Genomic DNA, 23,429 nt, shown 5'->3' on the forward strand with positions numbered 1-23,429 from the left:
CTTTAGAAATAGTTGGAGCTATAAAAGAACTAAATATACACAAATCCCTGGGACCAGATGGGTTCACTAACGCCTACTATAAGGCTTTTGTCAATACCCTGTCACAACACTTGGCCGAGACATTCAATTACACTTCAAAAAAAGGTTATTTCCCGCCCGGAGATGCTAGAGGCGGCAATTATGCTTATTCCAAAGCAAAAAGGAGACCCCGAATCTTTAGACAATTTCCGTCCTATATCATTATTAAATACAGATGTCAAATTTTTCTCTAAAATTTTGGCCAACAGGCTTAGTCCTCTATTGCCAAAACTAATAAAAAACGACCAAATGGGCTTTACGAAGGGGAGACAACCGGCCGATACCACCAGGAGGATAATTGGTTCTATTAAATTAGCTAATATGTCAAAAACACCGACAGTTTTGATATCAGTAGACACCGAGAAAGCGTTTGACCGCCTGAACTGGTGTTATTTAAAATATACTCTAAAAAAATTTGGCTTCAATGAAGATCTGACCACTACCTTTATGGCTCTTTATTCAGGCCCTAAGGCAAAAATTATATGCAACAACCATATTTGAGAAACCTTTGCGGTCTCCAATGGAACTCGGCAAGGCTGTCCCCTTTCCCCCTTACTATTCAACATGGCCATGGAACCTTTAGCAGAACATTTACGGCAAAATCCTAATATAATAGGTCTTAACACCCATACCCGCCAGCATAAATTAAGTTTATTTGCTGATGACTTAATACTTACTCTCGCAAGGCCAGAGTTCTCCACTCCTGAAGCCCTCAGAGAAAATGATAGATTTTCAACTCTCTCCAACTTTAAAATAAATCATCAAAAATCAAACATTCTTCCACTTCATGTTCAAAACGAACAAATCACAATCATCAAATCTGTAACCACATTGAATTGGTGCGAAAAGGAGTTCACCTACTTAGGTGTAATCATTAATAAAGACCTATCGGAAACAATAAAATCCAACGTTAAAAAAATAGAGAAATTAATACTTAAAGACAGCAGAACCTTCAAAGACAAAGATTTGTCCTGGTGGGGGAGGAATCTCGTGGTAAAATCATTTACTTTGCCAAAAATTTTGTACATTGTGAGATGTTTACCTCTGCCCATTCCTACCATATATCTCACGAACATTCAATCACAAATAAACTCAATTATTTGGGGAAACAAAAGATCAAGGACTGACACCAGGTCCTTATATAAGAAAAAATCCCACGGAGGAATTAGCTTTCCCAACCTCAATGCACATTAGCTCACCCTCCTACTTAAGCACAGTTTGTCTTGGCTTTCTAACTCACTTGATCCAGCTTGGCTTGACCTCGAAACTGCTATTAATAATGCTAAACCCCTCAAATTTTTAGTACTGGACAATATAATCCGTAGGCACCAGATCCAACAAAAATATCCTGTCTTTCAAGCAATAACTACTGCCTGGCAAAAAATCTCAAAACCAGCTAATAAAATTTTAAAGACAAAAACATTGCAAAAAATCCCTCTATCTTTATCATATACAATAATTGGCCATACAATCCCCCCTATTTGGGCAGATTTGAATATCAACAAGTTAGAAGATATCTTCAACGGAAAAGACTTCGTAAGCGTCAGCTCTCTCAAAAGTAAATACAACATCCCTTCATCGCTGTTTATGGATTTCCTGATTTTAAAAAACAACTTAAAGCTGTTTTTGAATACGAAACACACCCTCTCTGAGACCTCTTTGAAACTGTTATGTAACTGCGACCATCCAAGATTTTGGAGCCATGGCTTCTTATGACAGTTTTAATTGCGACTCAACTTTAAAAAAAAACCCTTATATGCTCAACTGGGAAAAAACTCTCAATCGCACATTCTCCACAAAAGACTGGGAAGATTCCCTCTCTCTAACCTACAAGTCCACCTTATCCATGTCATTGCAGGAGGCGCACTACAAGTTATCCTCCTGCTGGTACTATACTCCGGCCAGAATGGCCCACTTTGGCTCATCAAATTCAGCTGAGTGCTGGAGAAATTGTGGGCAAAAAGGAGAAATATTTCACATATTCTGGTGTTGCCCAATAGCGCACTCTTTTTGGACTCAGGTTTTCTCTATTCTAAGTAAACTTGTCGGCACAACTATGACTTTAAGTCCACAATCCGCACTTCTTTCCTTAGACATTGGAGGATGGGAACCCTCTTTAAGACCACTATTTTTACACATCTGCATGGTAGCAAAAAACTCTATTGCGCACCATTGGAAACGGCTTACACTTCCTAACTCAAATGATATTGTACAATTAGTTTCTCGCCACCGCTCTCATGAATTAAAGTTTGCTCTGTCTAACAATCACTTCAAATCATTTTATAATAAATGGCAAAAATGGGACCAAGTCTTCCCACCTTCCATCACTTAAACTTTATCGTACTAGGTTTCGGACCTATTTGCTTACTAGATTAAAGTCTCTCCAAAGATACGTTAGTGCCATATTGCAACATCTATCTTATTACACCGCTATTCAATCTAAACCCTATAATGTTCTATAGAATCGCTGCTTTGTATTATTTTGTAATATTACTATTCTCTTCACTGCGGTTCATTACGTAACGCTTAATGCTGACTATGTTTAATATTCAAGGGTTGCATCCCTTGTCAACTGATGCATATTCCCTAATATCTCTTGCTCCCTTCTCCTTCCCCCCCACCCCCTTCCTCTTTCCCTCCCACATACCTCCCCTGTTTAAAGTTTAAAACAATAAAATCTTTGGAAAAGTAGTTGATGATTATAAAAGTAGACGTTTGGTGAATTTATCAGTGACTGTTGCTTGGTTTAGTGAGTTTGACAATTCCCTTTTTTCTCCTACTTTGGTTTTACCCCATCCTCCAACTCCCCGGTTCATTCCTATGTTATATCTGAGTGTATATTTGTTTGCCTGGTATTTTCAGCTGCCCTTGTTTGTGTTACCTTGTTCGTCTAGTTGGTGTACTACGGTGCACTGCTACTCCCCTCTTCCCTGGGTGGGGGAAATGTACAGAGAGAGGGAGGATTCAGGAGATAAGGCAAGGTATGTGGCCCCGGTATCTTCACCTTCAGAAGTAACTCAGAGAACAGGTCGAGTAAGGGCGCCCCCTAGCTTTAGGGACAGGGAAAGAGCTCCTGGTCCTGGGTCACCCAACAACAGTCATGACAATATGTCTCTATGAGCTTTCCACATCTTGTCACTGGGATTTTTGCCCATTCCTCAAGGCAAAACTGCTCCAGTTCCTTCAAGTTAGATGGTTAGTTTCCTCTGGTGAACAGCAATCTTAAAGTCTGACCACAGATTCTCAACTGGATTAAGGTCTGGGGTATGACAAAGCCACTCAAAAACAGTTACACTCTTCCCCTTAAACCACTTGAGTGTTATTTAACAGTATGTTTTGGGTCATTGTCTTGTTGGAAGGTGAACCTCCATCCCAGTCTTAATTCACTGACAGACTGAAACAGGTATCTTCCTGTCGACTTAGAATATTTTCCCTGTCCCTGATGACGAAAAACATCCCCACAGTTTGATGCTGTCCCCACCACCATGCTTCACTGTGTTCTTGGGGTGATGAGCTGTGTTGGTTTCGCGACAGACATACCGTTTCCCTTAGTAGCCAAAAAATTCAATTTTGGCCTCATCTGACCACAGCACCTTCCTCCACACATCTGGAGTCTCCCACGTCTTTTAGCAAACTCAAAACAAGCCTTACAATTTTTGTGTGTAAATAAAGGCTTTTTTCTGCCCACTCTTACATAAAGGCCTCCTTTATGGAGTGTATGGCTTATTGTGGTCGCATGGAAAGATATTCTGGTCTCTGCTTGGTAACTCTGCAGCTCTTTCTGGGTTACTTTTGGTCTCTTTGCTACCTCTCTGATTAATACCTTCCTTGCCTGGGATGAGAGTTTTGGTGGGGCGGCCCGCTCTTGTCTGTTTGTTGTGGTACCATGTTTTTTCCATTTAATGACAACGGATTTGACGGTGCTCCAGGGGTCATAAGAAATTGAGATATTTTTTATAAAGCATGACTTGCACTTCTCAACAACTTTGCCCCTGACTTGTATGGAGATCTCCTTGGTCTTCATGGTGTTGTTTGGGTAGTGGTGCCTCTTGCTTACTGGTGTTTCAGCCTCGGTGGCCTTTCGGAAAAGGTGTGTACATATACTGAATGACTATGTGACACTTAGATTTCACACAGGTGGACTACCTTTCACTAAGCATGTCACTTATGAAGATAATTGCTTGCTCCAGAAATTTTAGGGGCTTCTTAACACAAGGGTTGAATACATATGCACATACCAATTTTAAGTTATTTGATCCCATAAATTTAAATTATGCCTATATTTTGCACCCCTCACTTCACCAACTTAGATTATTTAGTGCTGATGCATCACACAAATCGGCTTACAAAAATATTTAAACACAGGTTGTAATGTAACAAAATAAGTAAAAAGCGAGGGGGGTGTGGTTGAATACTTTCATAAGCCACTGTATTTGCTAATATTATTATACCTACTACATATTGGGATAGGATCTTGGAGATGGGAAAACCACTTTATATTTTTTTTATAGTATTGTGTCATAATAAAGAATTATTGATTTTGATAATTTTTGAGAGGGATTCTTTCTCATTATTGGATTATTGATTGTTTATGTAGACTTACGTAATTTGCAAGGCCAAATAGATTAACTACAACTATTCCTTAGTTAAGGATGACAGCATTAGTAAAACTTTTCTAATGATGTCAATTGGGCTGTATTCTGTACGCAAACTAAGCTTGTCAACATTATTCTACGCTGCAGTCACAACGAGCTGTGGTTCACATATTAATCGTCAGTCTGTTGCTTTTCAGCTTGTTACCATATAAGGATGAAGGAGTACAATTTTTCTCTTTGTGTCTCAGCTTTGGTTAAAGCCTAGAAGAAAATGCAAAGCAGACACTGGATTAAGGGGAAAATCTTTAAGACAGGGTATGAAGAATGAATACTAGTTTAAAAAACAAAAAAAAAATGTCTGTTGATAAAAAAGCAAAAATAATTTTCTGAATACAAAGTGATTCTGCCTGATTACCCAGGAAGCATAAATAATACTGCATGGTCCAAACAGCGAAAAAAAAAAAAAAAGATTCTTTGTGAGATTTTACATAAATTGTAAAAAGCTCCAAGATCCTATCCCAATATGTAGTAGCTGTAATAATAATATTAGCAAATACCTCCAATTAGCAATACAGTATTGTTTTTCTGATTTGCTATGACGCTTACCCCATGTGCAGAGAATTGCAGCAGCTTAGGCAACCACGATTACGACCACTCATATTATGACAGTTAGGCGTTAGTGGTCATAACCGTAGATACTTAAGCTGCTCCAATGCCCTACACATGGGGTAAGCGACATAGCAAATCAGAAAAACTATACTACATTGCTAATTGGAGGTATCTGCTAATATTATTATTATTACACCTACTACATATTGGGATAGGATCTTGGAGATGGGAATACCCCATTAAATGTCATACAATTTATGAAAAATCTCACAAAGAAGCTTTTGCTTTTTTTGTGGTTTGGACCTGGCGGCATTGTTTAAGGCTTGTTCACATGGTGAAAAAAAAAAAACGACAGGGGGCAGTGCAGATGAGCAATTTTTTTCACTGATCGAATCTGTATGTGAAAAAAATAACAGCATTTGCTATTTTTTTCTGTAAATTGGACGAGACAATCCATCCAAATCGTTGGGTGCGCCCCAACTTCAAATATGCAAAATATAATCATAACTTTTATATCAATGTTCACCACTATGTTTCAGAGTAAAAAATTTTCAATGACAGTGAAATCATTAATAATTCTTTTATATTTATTTTTTCAAATGTACAAATCATATATAAAACACAGTAATATAAAAAAAGAGGAACCACCTCAATGGAAGTATTGTTTTCTCAACATTAACATTTTCCGACCTGGTAATCACATATACTTATAAAATAAAGCTTAAATCAGTTTTTCTATTTTTATAAAAGTGGTCCTCAATTGTTTACCATCAGGTAAAATAAAAAAGGCCAGATAGTACTCTCCCCACCAGCGTCATCTACTTTGGCAGTGATGAACGCTATAGTCATGAAGTCACCGCTGCAGCCGAAACAGAGACTGAAGCAGTGGCAGGGAGACGATGCTGGACCGAGGGGTGGGAGAGGACTATCTGGCTTTGAAATTTGACATAACAGCAAATGTTTGCCCACTTTTCTAAAAAGTGGAAAGTGCAAATTTATCATGCCATATGCATTTAAGTTTCTCACTATTGTTAAGATGTCTGTTTGCTGTCAGTGAACAGAAATACACTGCTCAAAAAAATAAAGGGAACACTTAAATAACAGAATATAACTCCAAGTAAATCAAACTTCTGTGAAATCAAACTGTCCACTTATGAAGCAACCCTGACTGACAATCAATTTCACATGTTGTTGTGCAAATGGAATAGACAACAGATGCAAATTATTGGCAATTATCAAGACACACTCAATAAAAGAGTGGTTCTGCAGGTGGGGACCACAGACCACATCTCAGTACACAATGCTTTCTGGCTGATGTTTTGGTCACTTTTGAATGTTGGTTGTGCTTTCACACTCGAGGTAGCATGAGACAGACTCTACAACCCACACAAGTGACTCAGGTAGTGCAGCTCATCCAGGATGGCACATCAATGCGAGCTGTGGCAAGGTTTGCTGTGTCTATCAGCGTAGTGTCCAGAGGCTGGAGGTGCTACCAGGAGACAGGTCAATACACCAGAAGATGTGGAGGGGGCCGTAGGAGGGCAACAACCCAGCAGCAGGACCCCTACCTCCGCATTTGTGCAAGGAGGAATAGGAGGAGCACTGCCAGAGCCCTGCAAAATTACCTCCAGCAGGCCTCAAATGTGAATGTGTCTGCATAAACGGTTGGAAACCGACTCCATGAGGATGGTCTGGGGGCCCGACGTCCACAGATGGGGGGTTGTGCCCACAGCCCAACACCGTTCAGGACGCTTAGCATTTGCCACAGAACACCAGGACTGGCTAATTCGCCACTGGCATCCTGTGCTCTTCACAGATGAAAGCAGGTTCACACTATGCACATGTGACAGACTTGACAGAGTCTGGAGACGCCGTGGAGAGCGATCTGCTGCCTGCAACATCCTTCAGCATGAACGGTTTGGCAGTGGGTCAGTAATGGTGTGGGGTGGCATTTCTTTGGAGGGCCGCACAGCACTCCGTGTGCTCACCAGAGGTAGCCTGACTGCCATTAGGTACCGAGATGAGATCCTTAGACCCCTTGTGAGACCATATGCTGGTGCGGTTGCCCCTGGGTTCCTCCTAATGCAGGACAATGCCAGACCTCATGTGGCTGGAGTGTGTCAGAAGTTCCTGCAAGATGAAGGCTTTGAAGCTATGAACTGGCCCGCCCGTTCCCCAGACCTGAATCCGACTGAGCACATCTGGGACATCATGTCTCGCTCCATCCACCAACGTCACGTTGCACCACAGACTGTCCAGGAGTTGGCGGATGCTTTAGTCCAGGTTTGGGAGATCTCAGGAGACCATCCGCCGCCTCATCAGGAGCATGCCCAGGCATTGTACAGTAGGGAGGTCATACAGGCACATGGAGGCCACACACAATACTGAGCCTCATTTTGACTTGTTTAAGGACATTACATTCCACTTTAACTTTGTGTGTGACTCGAAATCCAGGCCTCCATGGGTTAATAAATTTGATTTCCATTGATGATTTTTGGGTGATTTTGTTGTCAGCACATTCAACTTTGTACAGAACAAAGCATTCAATGAGAATATTTCATTCATTCAGATCTAGGATGTGTTATTTGAGTCTTTATTTTTTTGAGCAGTGTATATTACTTCCCAGAGCAGAGTTTGCTGTAATTATATTCAGTCCGTATAATTCGACATAAGCCAAACAACCTAAAAACAAAGCTACTACATTGTACCTAAACTTAAGACCTAGATACACATTTTTGGAGGATTTTTTCCTCTTTCTGAGGTTTTCATGTTTGAGTAGGACTGGCAAGTGTAAGGTAATTTGACGCAGTTTGCCAGCTTCTGGATTAAGGCCTTAGTATCAACCAATACCTTACATATATTGACATGTTTTTTGTGCACTTTTTATATTTCTTTCAGGGTGCAGTTGGGCCCAAATGGTTCTGCAAACTTGTGGCCTCTGTTCACACGGGATGCATTCTAGTTGGCACTGGGCAGCCCCCCTATACAGTTGTGGCCAAAAGTATTGACACCCCTGCAATTCTGTCAGATAATACTCAGTTTCTTCCTGAAAATGATTGCAAACACAAATTCTTTGGTATTATTATCTTCATTTTGTCTTAAATGAAAAAACACAAAAGAGAATGAAGCAAAACATTGATTTCACACAAAACTCCAAAAATGGACCAGACAAAAGTATTGGCACTGTTCGAAAAATCATGTGATGCTTCTCTAATTTGTGTAATTAACAGCATCTGTAATAACTTACCTGTGGCACCTAACAGGTGTTGGCAATAACTAAATCACACTTGCAGCCAGTTGACATGGATTAAAGTTGACTCAACCTCTGTCCTGTGTCCTTGTGTGTACCACATTGAGCATGGAGAAAAGAAAGAAGACCAAAGAACTGTCTGAGGACAATATCCAATTTGGCTTTAGGACAATTCTTTTTGTATTTTTTCATTTAAGACAAATTAAATGAAGATAATAATACCAAAGAATTTGTGTTTGCAATCATTTTCAATAAGAAACTGAGTATTATTTGACAGAATTGCAGGGGTGTCAATACTTTTGGCCACAACTGTATGGTGTTACTAAGAGGTTGTGAACCAGAAGCCCTGCATTCCCTGTGTGAACACTGCCACATGCAGATTATTTCTTCTGCACTGGTGTACTACACGGCCAATCCGATTGTAGGCTGGCTGTTTCATTTGGTATTTATGCACCTGTGCAGCTGCCATTTTACTTGGGTCCGCTGCACCCTGTATTAGTGCAGATGCATTTAGGCCTGTCTGGTTTGTATCTGAATTATTTGGAGGATTTTTTCCTCTTTTTGAGGTTTTCATGTTAGAGTAGGACTGGCAAGTGTAAGGAACTTTGACGCAGTTTGCCAGCTTCCGTATTAAGGCCTTAATATCAACCAATACCTTACATATATTGATATGTTTTTTGTGCACTTTTTATATTTCTTTCAGGGTGCAGTTGGGCCCAAATGGTTCTGCAAACTTGTGGCCTCTGTTCACACGGGACGCATTCTAGTTGGCACTGGGCAGCCCCCCTATATGGTGTTGCTAAGAGGTTGTGAACCAGAAGCCCTGCATTCCCTGTGTGAACACTGCCACATGCAGATTTCTTCTGCACTGGTGTACCACACGGCCAATCCCTGATTGTAGGCTGGCTGTTTCATTTGGCATTTACGCACCTGTGCAGCTGCCATTTTACTTTGGTCCGCTGCACCCTGTATTAGTGCAGATGCATTTAGTCCTGTCTGGTTTGTATCTGAATTTTTTGGAGGATTTTTTCCTCTTTTTGAGGTTTTCATGTTAGAGTAGGACTGGCAAGTGTAAGGAACCTAGATACACATTAGACTGAAGTTGGCATAACCAAACAATATTAGTTGGCTCAGAAAACAATTGAATGTGTGTGGGACCTCCTGACAATTTCCTGATGGATAAAGTTGGAGTACAGATTAAAATCTGGCCTGCTGAATTTCATATCTTAAGCCTTTGGTATGGCAAGGGAATAAGACACTGCCAGAGAAGTTTGGTAGTGGCTCTCTAATCTTGTAATCTGTTGCAGTGTATACAAACCAATCAACAGTCATGTAGTGACCTGTATAGTCATGCCAACCGGAATTCTATGAGCACAGAATGATTGTTAATATGATGGATTTTTGCACATAGATCATGCTATTTGCAGCATATCTCCTGTATACACAAGACAATTTGCTGCCATTAACGATAACTTTTAAGCCCGATAAATGAGTGATCTGAATTGTTCATCTGGTGATTACACACACTGATAACCCCGAAAACAAGCATTCCTATGAATGCTCGTTTCCAGACTATTGGTTTGTCTAAATGGGTCCTAACTAGAGTTGCTGTGAACTGATTTACAAGAGCCATTCCATCGGCCATGACAATTTGTGGCCGCTGGATGGGAATCTCATAGAATCATAGAATGGAAGAGTTTGAAGGGACCTCTTGGGTCATCTGGCCCAACCCCCTCCTCAAAGCAGGATTCAATAAATCATCCGAAACAGATGTCTGTCAAGTCTCTGTTTGAAGATTTCCATGGAAGGAGAACACACCACCTCTCATGGCAGCCTGTTCCACTTATTGATCACCCTAAAGGTCAAAAAGTTTTTTCTAATATCTAATCTGTGTCTCCTCCCATTCAGTTTCATCCCATTGCTTCATCTTTCTTTGTGCAAATGAGAATAAAGATGATCCTTCTACAATGTGACAGCCCTTGAGATATTTGTAGACAGCTATTAAGTCTCCTCAGTCTTCTTTTTTGCAAGCTAAAACATTCCTAAATCCTGTAACCGTTCCTCATTGGCCATGGTTTGCAGACCATTCACCATTCTGGTTGCTCTTCTCTGAACTTGCTTCAGTTTGTTGATGTCTTTTTTTAAAATGTGGTGCCCAAAACTGGACACAGTATTGCAGATGAGGTCTGACCAAAGAGGAGTGGAGGGCAATAATGACTTCATGTGATCTAGACTGTATGCTTCTGTTAATACATTCCAGAATTGCATTTGCCTTTTTTGCTGCTGCATCACACTGTTTACCCGTATTCAGTTTATGATCTATTAGTATACCCAAGTCTTTTTCACATGTGCTGTTGCTTAACCCTAATCCTCCCGTTCTGTATATGCTTTTTTCATTTTTATTGCCCTGATGTAGTACTTTGCATTTTTGCCTGTTAAAAAAACATTCTGTTAGTTGCTGCTCACTGCTCCAATTTATTTATATCTTTTTGAATCCTCTCTTTTTCTCTAGTATTAGCTATCCCTCCTAGCTTTGTGTCATCAGCAAATATAATCAGTGGACCCTCAATTCCTTCATCTAAATTATTGATAAAGATGTTCAACAATACAGGGCCCATGACAGATCCTTGTGGTACCCCACTTGAGACAATCTTCCAACTGGATGTGCAGTCATTTACGACCACTGTTTGTGTCTGATCACTAAGCCAATTATGAATCCACCTAACAGTTGCCTTGTCCATTCCATAATTAGTCATTTTTTCAATAAGGATGGTGTGAGATACTTTGTCAAATGCTTTGCTGAAGTCAAGATATACTATATCTACAGCATTTCCCTGATCCACCTAGTGATTCTGTCATAGAAGGAAATTAAGCTAGTCCGACATGACTTATTAGTTACAAACCCATGCTTACTCTGGTTAATCACTTAATTCTTATCCAGGTACTGACATACATGTTGTTTAATAATTTGTTCAAAGATCTTTCCTGGTATAGAAGTCAGACTCACAGGCCTATAGTTCCCTGGGTCCACCTTCTTCCTCCTTTAGAAGATCGGAACAACATTTGCTCTTCTCCAGTCTTTGGGGACTTCTCCTGTTCTCCAAGAATTTTCAAAGGTTATGGAGAGTGGTTCAAAAATTTATTCTATCTCCTTCAGTACTCTGGGGTGCAATTCATCTGGACCTGGAGACTTGAATTCATTTATGTTAGCTGTTGCCTCACTATCTTTCTGTTTATAGATATCCTGGATTCTTCTATTCCTTTAATAGGACAGTGAAGATCAGTTGATGTTACATTTCCTTTCTGAGAGAAAACAAATGCAAAATAGGAATTTAAAAGTTCGGCCTTCTCAACATCCTTTCTTACTATTTCATTATTTTCATCCTGTAAAAATCCCATAGCATTTTTGACTTTTCTTTTACATGAGACATATCCCCAAAATTCTTTTTTATTGCTTTTGACATCTCTTGCAAGTCTTAATTCATTGCCAGCTTTTGTAATCTGATTTGTGCCCTGCAGGTTCTGCAGACAGCATTATATTCTTCTTTAGATATGCCTCCCTCTTTCCATTTGATAAACATTTTTTTCTTCCTTTTTAGCATGTGTTTAAGTTCTGTGTTCATCCGTCCTGTTTCCTTAAATGCTTTGTATTCTTCACTCCTTTTGGAATTGTAAACTATTGTGCTTTGAGAATCTAATTTTTCAAGATTTCCCATCCTTCCTGTACATTTTTGTCCTTAAGGATATCCAGCCATTGGATCCCTCCGATTCTTTTTCTGATTCCCTTAAAATCTGCCTTTCTGAAATCTAACCTTGACGTCTGAGTTTTCACAGGTTTTCCTCCTCCAGTTATCCAAAATTCTAAAATAGCATGGTCTGGTCACTACCTCCTAGGGTTGCAGCCACTTTTACCTCCTCATCTATTTCCTCCCTGTTTATAAGTATTAGATCTAAGGTAGCAGATCCCCTTGCTTTCTCCCCTACCTTTTGGAAGATAAAGTTGTCAGCAAGAGAAGATAACAAGTGTCAGGAACACCGCACTGTATTTGCTCACTGAGCCAGTGCGCGTGTCCTGAGTGTCAGGATCCTGTCAGCGCCGACGTGTAGCCTCCGCTGAGCAGGGACTCACCCGCACTGTAGGGGTACCGGGGTCAGGTACAGCCAGAAAGTACCGATGCACAGGACCTGTGGATGCTGAAGTTTTGCAAGCAGACACGGGACTTACGGTCATGTGACTGCAAGGGGGCGGGGCTTAGCGTCCTGCTTAGTGAGATGGAAAGACACTATACAGAATTACTCAGAGTCAGGCAAAACGGGGTTCATACACAGAGATAGCCGTAACGTACCAAGGATGAGACAGAGCGGATAGTCAGGGCCAAGCAGCAGTCAAAACCAAACAGACATAGAAGGTACCAAGCAGAATCCAAAGCAATATCCAGAGAACAGACCGAGTCATACACACATTATCAAGCAACCAGAACTCAGCAAAAACACACTCAGGGGTCACCACACTATGCCAAGGGCAAGAGTATAACTGACAGGAATGGGAGCGTCCTGAGGCTACAAGAAGCCTCTCCCAGAACCAGGGAGAGGCCACAATCATAGCCCCAGGTGTGCAGGTAAGCCTGCACCGGGATCACAACCTTTAACCCCAGAAATGCCAGTCATCAGCACTGGTTCCAGACATTAACCCCACGTGTGTGAGTCAAACCCGCACTGAGATCATGACAACAGGATTTTGGTTGTTTACCGTTTGTTTCTCAGAGTCTTCATTGGGGGACACAGAAACCGTGGGTGTGTGCTGCCATCACTAGGAGGTTGACACTATGCATGAAAAAAATGTTAACTCCGCCTCCGCAGTATAGACCCCTCCGACAGGCTGTAGGACAGTCAGTTAGTGAAAAAGCAGTAGGAGGAGACATTATCATGTAAGTCAATCATATAATCATTACAGATAACAAAATCATGGGAGGGCGCTGTGTTCCCCAATGAAGACTCTGAGAAACAGATTTTACGGTAAGCAACCAAAATCCTCTTTTCTTTTTCTTCTCATTGGGGGACACAGAAACCGTGGGACGTCCAAAAGCAGTCCCTGGGGTGGGAAAAGACAGAAACTTTCTTCAGGTCAGAGAACTCACCACTGCCGCCTGCAAGATTCTTCTGCCTAGGCTGGCGTCCGCTGAAGCATAAGTATGGACCTTATAGAACCTTGAAAAGGTATGCACGGACGACCATGGGGCAGCCTTGCACAACTGCATGGTTGATACCCTGGTGTGTACCGCCCAGGAGGAGCCCACCGCCCAGATTGAATGGTCCTTGACCCCAGCAGGGGACACCCTGTCCTTCACCCAGTAGACTTCCAGAATTGCCATTCTGATCCAGCGGGCAATTGTTGCCTTAGAGGCCGGCAGGCCTCTTCTTACCTCATTGAGGGTAACAAAGAGCGAGTCTGCCCTCCTGAAGGGAGAGGCCCTGGCCAGATAGACCCTTATCGCCCTGACCAGGTCTAGCTTATTCTAAGAACGCTCCAGAGGATGGTTGGAGCAGGACAAAATGACGGAAGGATTACATCCTCGTTCAGGTGGAAGGCCGATACCACCTTGGGAAGAAAGTTAGGAGGAGGCCGCAAAACAACCTTGTCCTGGTGCATAATTAGGAATGGAGGGCGAGAGGACAATGCCGCTAATTCTGAAACCTGCCTAATAGAGGTGATGGCTACGAGAAATACCACCTTCCAGGGCAACAAAGACATGGGAGCTTCCTGGAGGGGTTCAAAGGGTGAACCTGTCAAGGCTTCCAAGACCAAGTTAAGATCCCCTGGAGACACAGGAGGAGGGGCCGCATGTGCCACTCCTTGCAGAAAGGTCCTAACCTGTAAGCGGGAGGCCAAATTTCTTTGAAAAATAATAGAGAGAGCAGATACCTGGCCATTCAAGGAACCCAGACCACCATCGAACCCTGCTAGGAGAAAAGCTAGGACAGATGGCAGGGAACAGAGCATAGGAGTGATGTGATTAGACTCACACCAGCCAAAATAGGCCTTCCAGGCTCGATAATAGACCCTGGAAGAGGATGGCCTCCTAGCCTGGATCATTGTATTAATGACTCCGAAATGGTCCAAAAATCCCGGGATTAATGGTCCGAAAATCCCGCTGCTCAGTATTGTTGGTTTCAACGGCCATGCCGTCCAATTGAGCAACCGAGATTTTGAGTGGTAAAACGTCCCCTGAGCCAGAAGATCTGGTCTGTCGGGGAGTCTCCAGGGGGTGCCTGCGAAAAGATTGATCATTTCTGCAAACCATGTCCTCCTGGGCCAGTACGGGGCGATCAATATGACCGGCACCCCTTCCGCCTTGATCTTCTTTAGCAGTCTGGGCAGGAGAGGAAGGGGAGGGAACAGGTAAGGGAGTCTGAACTGTGTCCAGGGAATGACCAGCGCATTGACCCCTATTGCTAGAGGATCGCGGTATCTTGGGACAAACTGTTGGACCCTTCTGTTCTGTCGCGATGCCAGGAGGTCCACGTCTGGAGTCCCCCATAGCTGGCATATCCGACGGAACACGTTCTGGTGTAAGGACCATTCTCCTGCCGCGAGCCCCTCCCGAATGAGGAAGTCGGCGGCCGTGTTCTCTGTGCCGGGAATGAAAACTGACAAAAATTGCCGGAATTGCGGTTTCTGCCCAGTTGAAGATTCTGGATACCTCGGCCAGTGCCCAGGAACTTGTGGTTCCCCCTTGGTGATTGATGTATGCCACCGCCTTGGCATTGTCTGTTTGAATCCTGACCGGCTGGTTGTTGATGTATCTTTCCCAATGTAGAAGTGCTGGAAGACCGCCCTCAGTTTTAGAATGTTGATTGACAGTGAGGATTCTTGCCTCGACCATCTTCCCTGGACCTTCGGGTAACGGAATACCGCACCCCAGCCCAGGTGACTGGCATCTGTAGTTACTACCTGCCAGTGGACAGGGGGAAAAGGCCGTCCCAGATGAACGAGGGGGGAGGTCAGCCACCTCTTGAGGGACTCCCTGGTCTGAATGGAAGGGAGGAAGGGGCGATCCAGTGAAGAGATGGACCTGTTCCACTGAAGGAGGATGTTCCTCTGTAGTATCCTGGAACAGAACAGGGCAAAGGGTATTGACTCTGAAGCTGCCACCATCCTTCCCAGGACTCTCAATGGCAGCGTGAAAGGATAGAAGCCGGAATTTCAACAGAGAGCGAATCCCTGCTGGAGGGTAATCCACTTTCTTTCTGGGAGAAAGACCCTTGAGCGGCAGGTGTTGATTACCATTCCTAAGAATTCTAGGCGTTGTGTTGGCGTTAGGTGAGCTTTCTCCCTGTTTATGATCCAACCGAACAGGGACAGCATGTTTAAAACTACCGCTAGATTCTCATGGGCCTGAGTGAAGGAGGGCGCCTTGACGAGAATATCGTCGAGATATGGCACCAATATTATGCCTCTGCCTCTTAATATAGCTACCATCGCTGCCACAATCTTTGTGAAAACTCTGTGGGCTGTTGCCAGCCCAAATGGCAGGGCCACGAACTTGAAATGCTGCATTTGGACAGTAAAACGCAGAAACCTCTGATGTCCTTGAAAAATGGGGACGTGTAGGTAGGCGTCCCGGATGTCTATGGAATAAAGGAATTCCAGATCCTCCATAGACGTAATTACCAACCGAATCGATTCCATCCTCAAATGGCGTAAGCGGACCCATCTGTTTAGCCTTTTGAGGTCTAGTATGGGACGAACTGAACCATCCTTTTTTGGTGTCACAAACAGGTTTGAGTAAAAGCCGGCAAAACGTTCCTGCTCGGGAACAGGGATGATTGAGGAGAGAGTCGATTTCCGCAGAAAAACCTAGAGCCCTAGCAGCATCTTTTGGTTGCGATAGAAGCGATCTTGCGGAAGCACGTTGAAGTCTATCTTGCATCCTATCGATACTACCTCCTTTACCCAGATATCCTCTACTGAACTCTGCCAGACATCTCTGAAGAGAAGGCGGCCTCCTAGTCAGGAAGAGGTACTGGAAAGGGAGTTGGACTCCCTGCTGGCGTCAGGTTGAACTGGCTCTGCCCGGCCCTGACCTGGTAGTTCTGCTGTTGGAACTGCGGGAATGCCATGAAGGGGTGGCCTGAAAGGATACCTTCCTCCTATCTCTTGGTGCTTGCGACCTCTGTGGGCCCTGAGCATAAGTGCCTGTCGCTGGGGTATGGCGAAAGGGCTGAGCCCTATGTTTGAAAACATATCGACGAGGCTTGGCCTGGGGGAGAAGGAAGCGTGTACCCCCGTTGCATCCTTAATGATTTGATCTAGCATTGACCCAAAGAGCCGGGTGCCCTGAAACGGCAGATTGGTCAGTGATTTCTTTGAGGACAAATCAGCCTGCCAAGCCTTTGGCCAGACCGTCTGCAGGACGGCTACCACGTTACTGGATGCTTGAGCTGCGCAAGACACGGCATCCAGGGCTGCTCATACCATATACCTCCCGGCATGGGAGATTTGAGCTGCGAATTCCGCCAGTTCGGCTGGTGGTGCCCCGGCTATTATGCCCTGTCTAAGCTGTTTGGCCCATTCTGTAACAGACTTAGCTACCCAAGCTGAGGCGAAGCTGGACACAATGTGGCGGCTGCTGCCTCAAAGGCGGATCTTGACAGGGAATCTATCCTCCTATCATTGGGATCTTTTAGGACTGCCCCACTGACTAGTGGGAGGACTGTATTGGTAGCGAGTCTGGACACTGGTGGATCCACCGAAGGGGAGCTGGTCTAGTTGGCGGTGAGATCTGGAGGGAAGTGATATAGAATCCCAAGACGACTTTCTCTCTGAAATCGCCTGGTTGGGTTTTCCCTTTCCCTGGCCAACACTTCTTCAAAATCCTTGTGGGAGGCGAAAACCCTAGAGGGAGACTTATGACGCTTAAATGAAAAAGCCTGATCATTAAGTTTGATGTGGCGTCCCCAATGTGAAAAGGACTCATTGACTGTGGCAACGAGGCCCTGACTCCGATAATGCCTTGCCTGATTCTGGGGATGAGGACTGGGAGGAGGCAGACGGCCAGAGAAATTCTGGCGGTGAGATGGAGTGAGAAGGGGACCTGGGTTGATGGTCCTGTCTAAACCTTTTACGGCCTCTAGGAGGCCCAAAAGGAGGCTCCTTTGGTGCTCTTATGTCACTGGAGACTGAAGTGGCAATCTGTTAAGTGCCGTTACCAAGGTCTGTGATACCCTGGTAAGGTCAGCCACAGACTTGGATAAGAGGCCCATCCTGGACACTCGCTGTCTCCCATGGCGATGGATGGCCTCTGGGCGGCAGGCAAGGTGCTCCCTCCTGCTCCAGGGGTAATGTGGGAGCTCTGACAGGCAAAACGGGGGGCTGCACCTGCTCTCTATCGTAGGTGACACCGTAGGTCTGCTGCAATCTGAGCAGAGTGGCGAAGACTGACCTAAAGGAGGCCTGACATTGCATTTGGTACATACAAAATATTTGACCAAGGTCACTGAAGCGAATGAGGAGGCGCGGGACTGCTCTCCCTTGTGCATACTGACAGGTTTTACCTGGTGCCGACCGTCGGGGGTAGAAAGCGGAGTGAGGGAGCAACCTGTAGTGCAGTACTCACATACCCACAACCTGTGTGCCCCCCGAAGGCTGATGACGGTGAGAGAGAGCGAGGTGAACAGCCCTGCCTAGAGGCCTTATGAAATCCCCGCCCGGAAGTGGTGGGCGGGGCCCTGCTCTGGCCTCCTGGAGCACCAAGATGGCGCTGGTACAGGAAGAGGAAGACGGGGGGCGGAGCCTGCCGGAACCCGGAATCTAGCGTCGGCCTTGCTGGGCTCCTGCTGGAGCCCAGGGCCATAACGCCGCCACAGGAGGAGGCTGGAACCGCGCTGCACCGCGTGCTTGAAAGTAAATGTTGGCTCTTAACATAAGTATAGAGCCATGGGCTGTAAGCCCGAGTGCTGATTACAGCGGTCACATTCAGCCAGAGTGGCTGGTAAGCGGATCATACAACGCTGAAGCCTCTTACCTCCAATTCACCCCGTAACAGGGGTCGGTTATCTGCATGAAAAGATTGCTGTCCCAAACCTTTTCTGCAGGGCGTCTCTCTCGATCATCAGGCTCTGGTGGGTGAATGATGGGAGACGAAGATCAGGACCAGGAGCTGCCACCTGAACACGAGTCCTGTGTTAGGGGATAGGGTCCTGCCCTTGGGATTCATGAGGATACGGGGTGGCAGTACACGCCGTACTCATGATCTCGATGTGGGAGTACAGATGTACCTGAAAAGGAACGATGCACATTGAAGTAGGCATAGGTCTACGAGAGACCCCTGTCCACCTCCTGCTGACACTAAGCAAAACTGATTGTCCTACAGCCTGTCGGAGGGGTGTATACTGCGGAGGCGGAGTTAACATTTTTTTCATGCATAGTGTCAACCTCCTAGTGACAGCAGCACACCCACGGTTTCTGTGTCCCCAATGAGACGAAAGAGAAAAGAATTTGCTTGACCTGTTAGTTTTGCCTGAGAGAGATTCCCAACAAATGTCTGGATAGTTGAAATCTCCCATGACCACTTTGTCATATTTTTTGGAGAACTTGGCCATTTGATGCATAAAGAGTTCATCCATATCTTCAGCTTGGACAGGTTGCCTGTAGTAAATGCTTACAATGGTGTCCTTTCCGTTGTTCTCTCCAGTTTCCACAGAACTCCCAGTCTCTGAAGCTTCAATCTCTGTGCAGATATACGCATTTCGAACATACAATGCAACATCTACTCCTCTTTTATTAAGTCTGTTTCTTGCAAATAAGTTGTATCCGTCTAGCCTTGCATTCCAATCTTGTGTATCATCCCACCAAGTTTCAGTGATTCCAATGCCATCATATTTCTTCTCCTGTGCTGGTAATTCTAATTCTCCTTGTTTGTTGTCCATGCTTTGTGCATTTGAATAGAAACATTTTAGTTTGTGATTGGTTTCTCTTCCTCTAATATTTTGATTATTTAGATTTTTTGGTTTTTGTTCTTCCTTTCCACTTCTAATGGCAGAGTTCTCAATAGTATTTGTCAGGTGTATGGGTTTTTCTGGCCTTTTGCTTCCCTTCCCACATTGTTCTATTTAAAAGCTCTCCTGATGAGTGTAGCAAGGTGACTTCTCTTAACAGACGGATTCCTCGGCTCCTCTTTTAATTAGCCAGCCTAGCGCAATCACACTGTGTGACATTGCGCCAGGCCAGGTAATGAAATGGAGAGCCATGGATCCTGTCATGTAAGAGATGAATCTGACGACAGACTGGGTCCTATGAATCCATTCGCACCAACACAAGACCTAATACTAACCCTGCATCAACGTACAGCTTAGGTTAGTTCCAAACAATTTTTTTCTACGTGATTTTTTTTTTCAATCAATTTTAAGTATATGCTTTTATTCGCAGGACCCAAAGATTTACCCATTTAGCTTTAAGATTTTTTCTATGTCTTCTTTGAATTTATAAAAAGTGGAGAGTGTTACATCGTCAACAATGATACATGCCTACATGTGTGTGCTTATGTACAAGGCTGCTCTATATATGTTATAAGTTGTATGCAGCCATAATAAATAAACATGCCAATCTAGGGGCCTATACTGTACCATTATATGCCTTATATTTCATACAGGGGGGCATTTGGAGTCTTTTTTTTCTCTCTGAGTTTCATATAGAATTAGTAAAAAAACAGGTATTGTCATGTCTTTTGAAAAGCTTTATTAATAAGATATTATATGGCATCTGACAAAGCGCGAATGTTACACATTACAGAACCATAGAGACTCTGCTTGCCTCCATATAGGCCCTGTGGTGTCTAGGTTTCCTTTAAGTAAAACATTACTGTACTTACCTGTAATAAATAAACCACCATAAAGAATTTCAACGGGGAATGCTTCAGAATGGTTCTTACACAATAAAAAGTTTGGTATCTTGTTAACCCGCTGAAAAATAAGTTTTATTACTCAGTTAGCCTTGCTGTTTAAAAACAATTCTTATATTTTGTAAGCCACTGAAAGGTGTCATTTTCAAGACTATTATTTCATTTCCTTTACTGAGAAAAATAAAACTTGCTTCTTTCACCTTAATAATTTATAACATTCAAATAATAACAAAGTTAAAATATAAAGAAACGAGACAATGATACAGAAAAGGGAGGCACTTGTTGACATAAAGCAAAAACAAAACAACACTTTCAGACAAAGACATGCCATTTTTCTGTATGTAGCAGTCATGTCTTTGGCTGTTAGCTGGAATTTCATCCCTACATCTGATGAATTTGTAGGAAGGGGAAGTCAGGTATCTGGTTTTCAACTATACAGGCATTTCTCATTTCTCACAGAGTTAATAAACTAAACACTATAAGTTAATGAATAAATTGTCCATTGCTGTATTTTTCATGAACAATCTATCCTGTGAGGTCAGCTATGTTGATACAAAATAAGAGTAATACATTATATTTAAGGGAATCTATCAGGTGCTTTTTGCCTCCAACACTGCCACCACCACCACTATGCCCTTCTACTCCTGTACCAAAAAGGTGCTTGGTAGCTCATGTCATCCCAAGACCTTCCTCATGAATGTCAATCATGCCAAACTGGGCGGGATTAGAGTGCAGCCAGATTGATTCATTTCTAGATATTCTACATGTCCCTAAATGCAAACAGGTAATCTGCACTAGGCACAAGCAGGAATTAAAAATTAAAGGGGTATTCCCATCTCCAAGATTCTATCCAAATATTTAGTAGGTGTAATAATATAATATTAGCAAATAACTCCTATTAGAAATGTAGTATAGTTCTTCTGATTAGCTATGTCGTTTACCCCATTTGTGGGGCATTGCAGCAGCTTAGGTATCCATGGTTATGGCCACTCATATAGTCAGTTAGTTAGTTGTTACTACATATTGGGATAGGATCTTGGAGATGGGAATACCTCTTTGAGCATCAGCACGGACAGGTACTATGCATATTAAGTAAGAGGATACTATAAGTTTTTTTTACTCAAAATTAGGTGTCTGTTTGAATTGCCACGCATAATTTAGAAAGTGTATAATAGTGGTGGCAGTTTGGGGGCAAAACATACTTGATAGGTTCACATACAAACAGCACTCTGCAGAACAATAAAAGGCACTTTTAGGGCCACGGCTGACACCTGAGAGGCAGTCTGGCAGCAGAGGGGTAAAGGCAGTAATTTAGCCAGTAATTTGCAGCTACAAAACTAATAAACAAAAGCTGATTGGTCATATTATAACTAAGGTAAGCAGTTTACTAACATAACAACTTTGATAAATTACCCTTCAATACTGACTGGAAGGAAAAAAATAGAAATTAATCATGTATGAAAGAATATAGAATAAAATAAATGTATAAAAATTGTTAGGCATTCCATATGCCAGAATATATTAAAGACCAGGAATGTACTGTGTGATAGATTGCAGGTCACAGTCAAAGCTTCATGAGCCAAGAAAACAGACTGCATAATCCATGGCTTTTTCCCCTCCAATCCTTTCATCATATAAAAGGAATGGACGTCTTGTATAAGAGCAAAAATATTTACAGGAATGGAAGATATCACTCTGCTGTCTGCTCCTCCCGGAGACAGTAAGTCATAACTTTCTGCTGGTGTATTATCAAATCCACACAGAGGTCTTTCCATCTCCAGACCGGCTGCTGACACTGCTCTTACTTGAGCCTTTCTTTGACCTCTTCTCTTTGGTGGAAGGTTGGTTATTATGGCTATTGTAAGCTTGGATAGCAGTTTCCAGGCGTTCCTGAGCCACACGGACCTCCCGATGAAGGTGTTCTAGTTCTGTGGGAATACTGTCCTCGCTGTTACCATACTGCTGTTCCTGAGCAATGTTGGCCCTGTTCTGTTTATAAGCCATTTTGGCATTTGTAAGTTCTGTGTAGTGGATCTGATCTGGCTTCACAGCTATGTTATATCCAGGGGGAGCTGAAGGTGTATTCCATGAGAAAGGATAATTATATGATGAGGAATCATCCACTTGTTTCCCTCTGTTGTTAAGTGCATCCCGTATGGTCCCAAACCCAAGATGAATCATCTCCCAAACATTCAGGAGAAGGCACAGACAGCTTACTCCATACATGATTAACAAGAAGATGGTCTTCTCGGTGGGCCGGGATATAAAACAGTCCACTGTATGTGGACAAGGTTTTCTGTGGCATTCATATCTTGTAATTACTTCAAATCCATACAAGAAATATTGGCCAGCCAAAAATCCAATCTCAAAAATGGTCCTAATCAACAACTGCAGGACATAAATTCTTAAAAGTCCATCAGCTCTTATCCGCCTTCGTCCATCGTGTTTTACCTTGTTATGGCTTGTTTTCCCTCTGTCACTGTCCAGTTCAGTCTCTGGATACATCATGGGGTCCTCTTCATTGTCATCTTCCACTTCTTCAAGAGCACGATTTTGCTTCCAGCGCAAAGACAAAGCTCTAACCCTGGCCTTCCTGTCATACTCGTTACGTTCCTCTATTTTTGCAATTTTGTGTATAGCATATCCCAAGTACAGGAGAGGTGGCGTGGCCACTAAGATAATCTGAAATACCCAAAACCGAACATGAGAAAGGGGGGCAAAGGCATCATAGCAAACGTTCTCACATCCAGGTTGATCAGTGTTGCACTCAAACTTAGACTGCTCATCATAGTAAATGGATTCTCCTCCCACAACTGTCAAAACAATGCGGAAAACTATCAGTACAGTCAGCCAAATCTTTCCAACAAAGGTTGAATGATTATGGATTTCTTCTAAAAGACGTGTCAGAAAACTCCAGCTCATGTTGCTTGTTCCTCCTTGAATATAAAAGGGAAAATCTAGTGAATTTTAAAACTCACAACTTTTTCTGTTTACCAA

At 43.1% G+C, this 23,429-nt stretch overlaps 1 protein-coding gene across 3 annotated transcripts in view; it reads right to left on the minus strand.

The window, feature by feature from the left end:
* Nucleotides 1-20,252: 20,252 nt before the first annotated feature.
* Nucleotides 20,253-23,429, minus strand: part of GJC1 (gap junction protein gamma 1) — a 126,017-nt gene continuing 122,840 nt past the window's right edge. For all 3 annotated transcript variants that reach the window (XM_073572861.1, XM_073572859.1, XM_073572860.1), the window contains one exon: nt 20,253-23,368. In XM_073572861.1, coding sequence (XP_073428962.1) covers nt 22,182-23,354 — 1,173 coding nt within the window. In that variant the 5' untranslated portion in view covers nt 23,355-23,368 and the 3' untranslated portion in view covers nt 20,253-22,181. The remainder of the gene's footprint in view (nt 23,369-23,429) is intronic.

Source organism: Dendrobates tinctorius, unplaced genomic scaffold (genome assembly GCF_039654945.1).
Source record: "Dendrobates tinctorius isolate UK_male_01 unplaced genomic scaffold, ASM3965494v1 ptg000032l, whole genome shotgun sequence".
NCBI classification, from domain to species: Eukaryota; Metazoa; Chordata; class Amphibia; order Anura; family Dendrobatidae; genus Dendrobates; species Dendrobates tinctorius.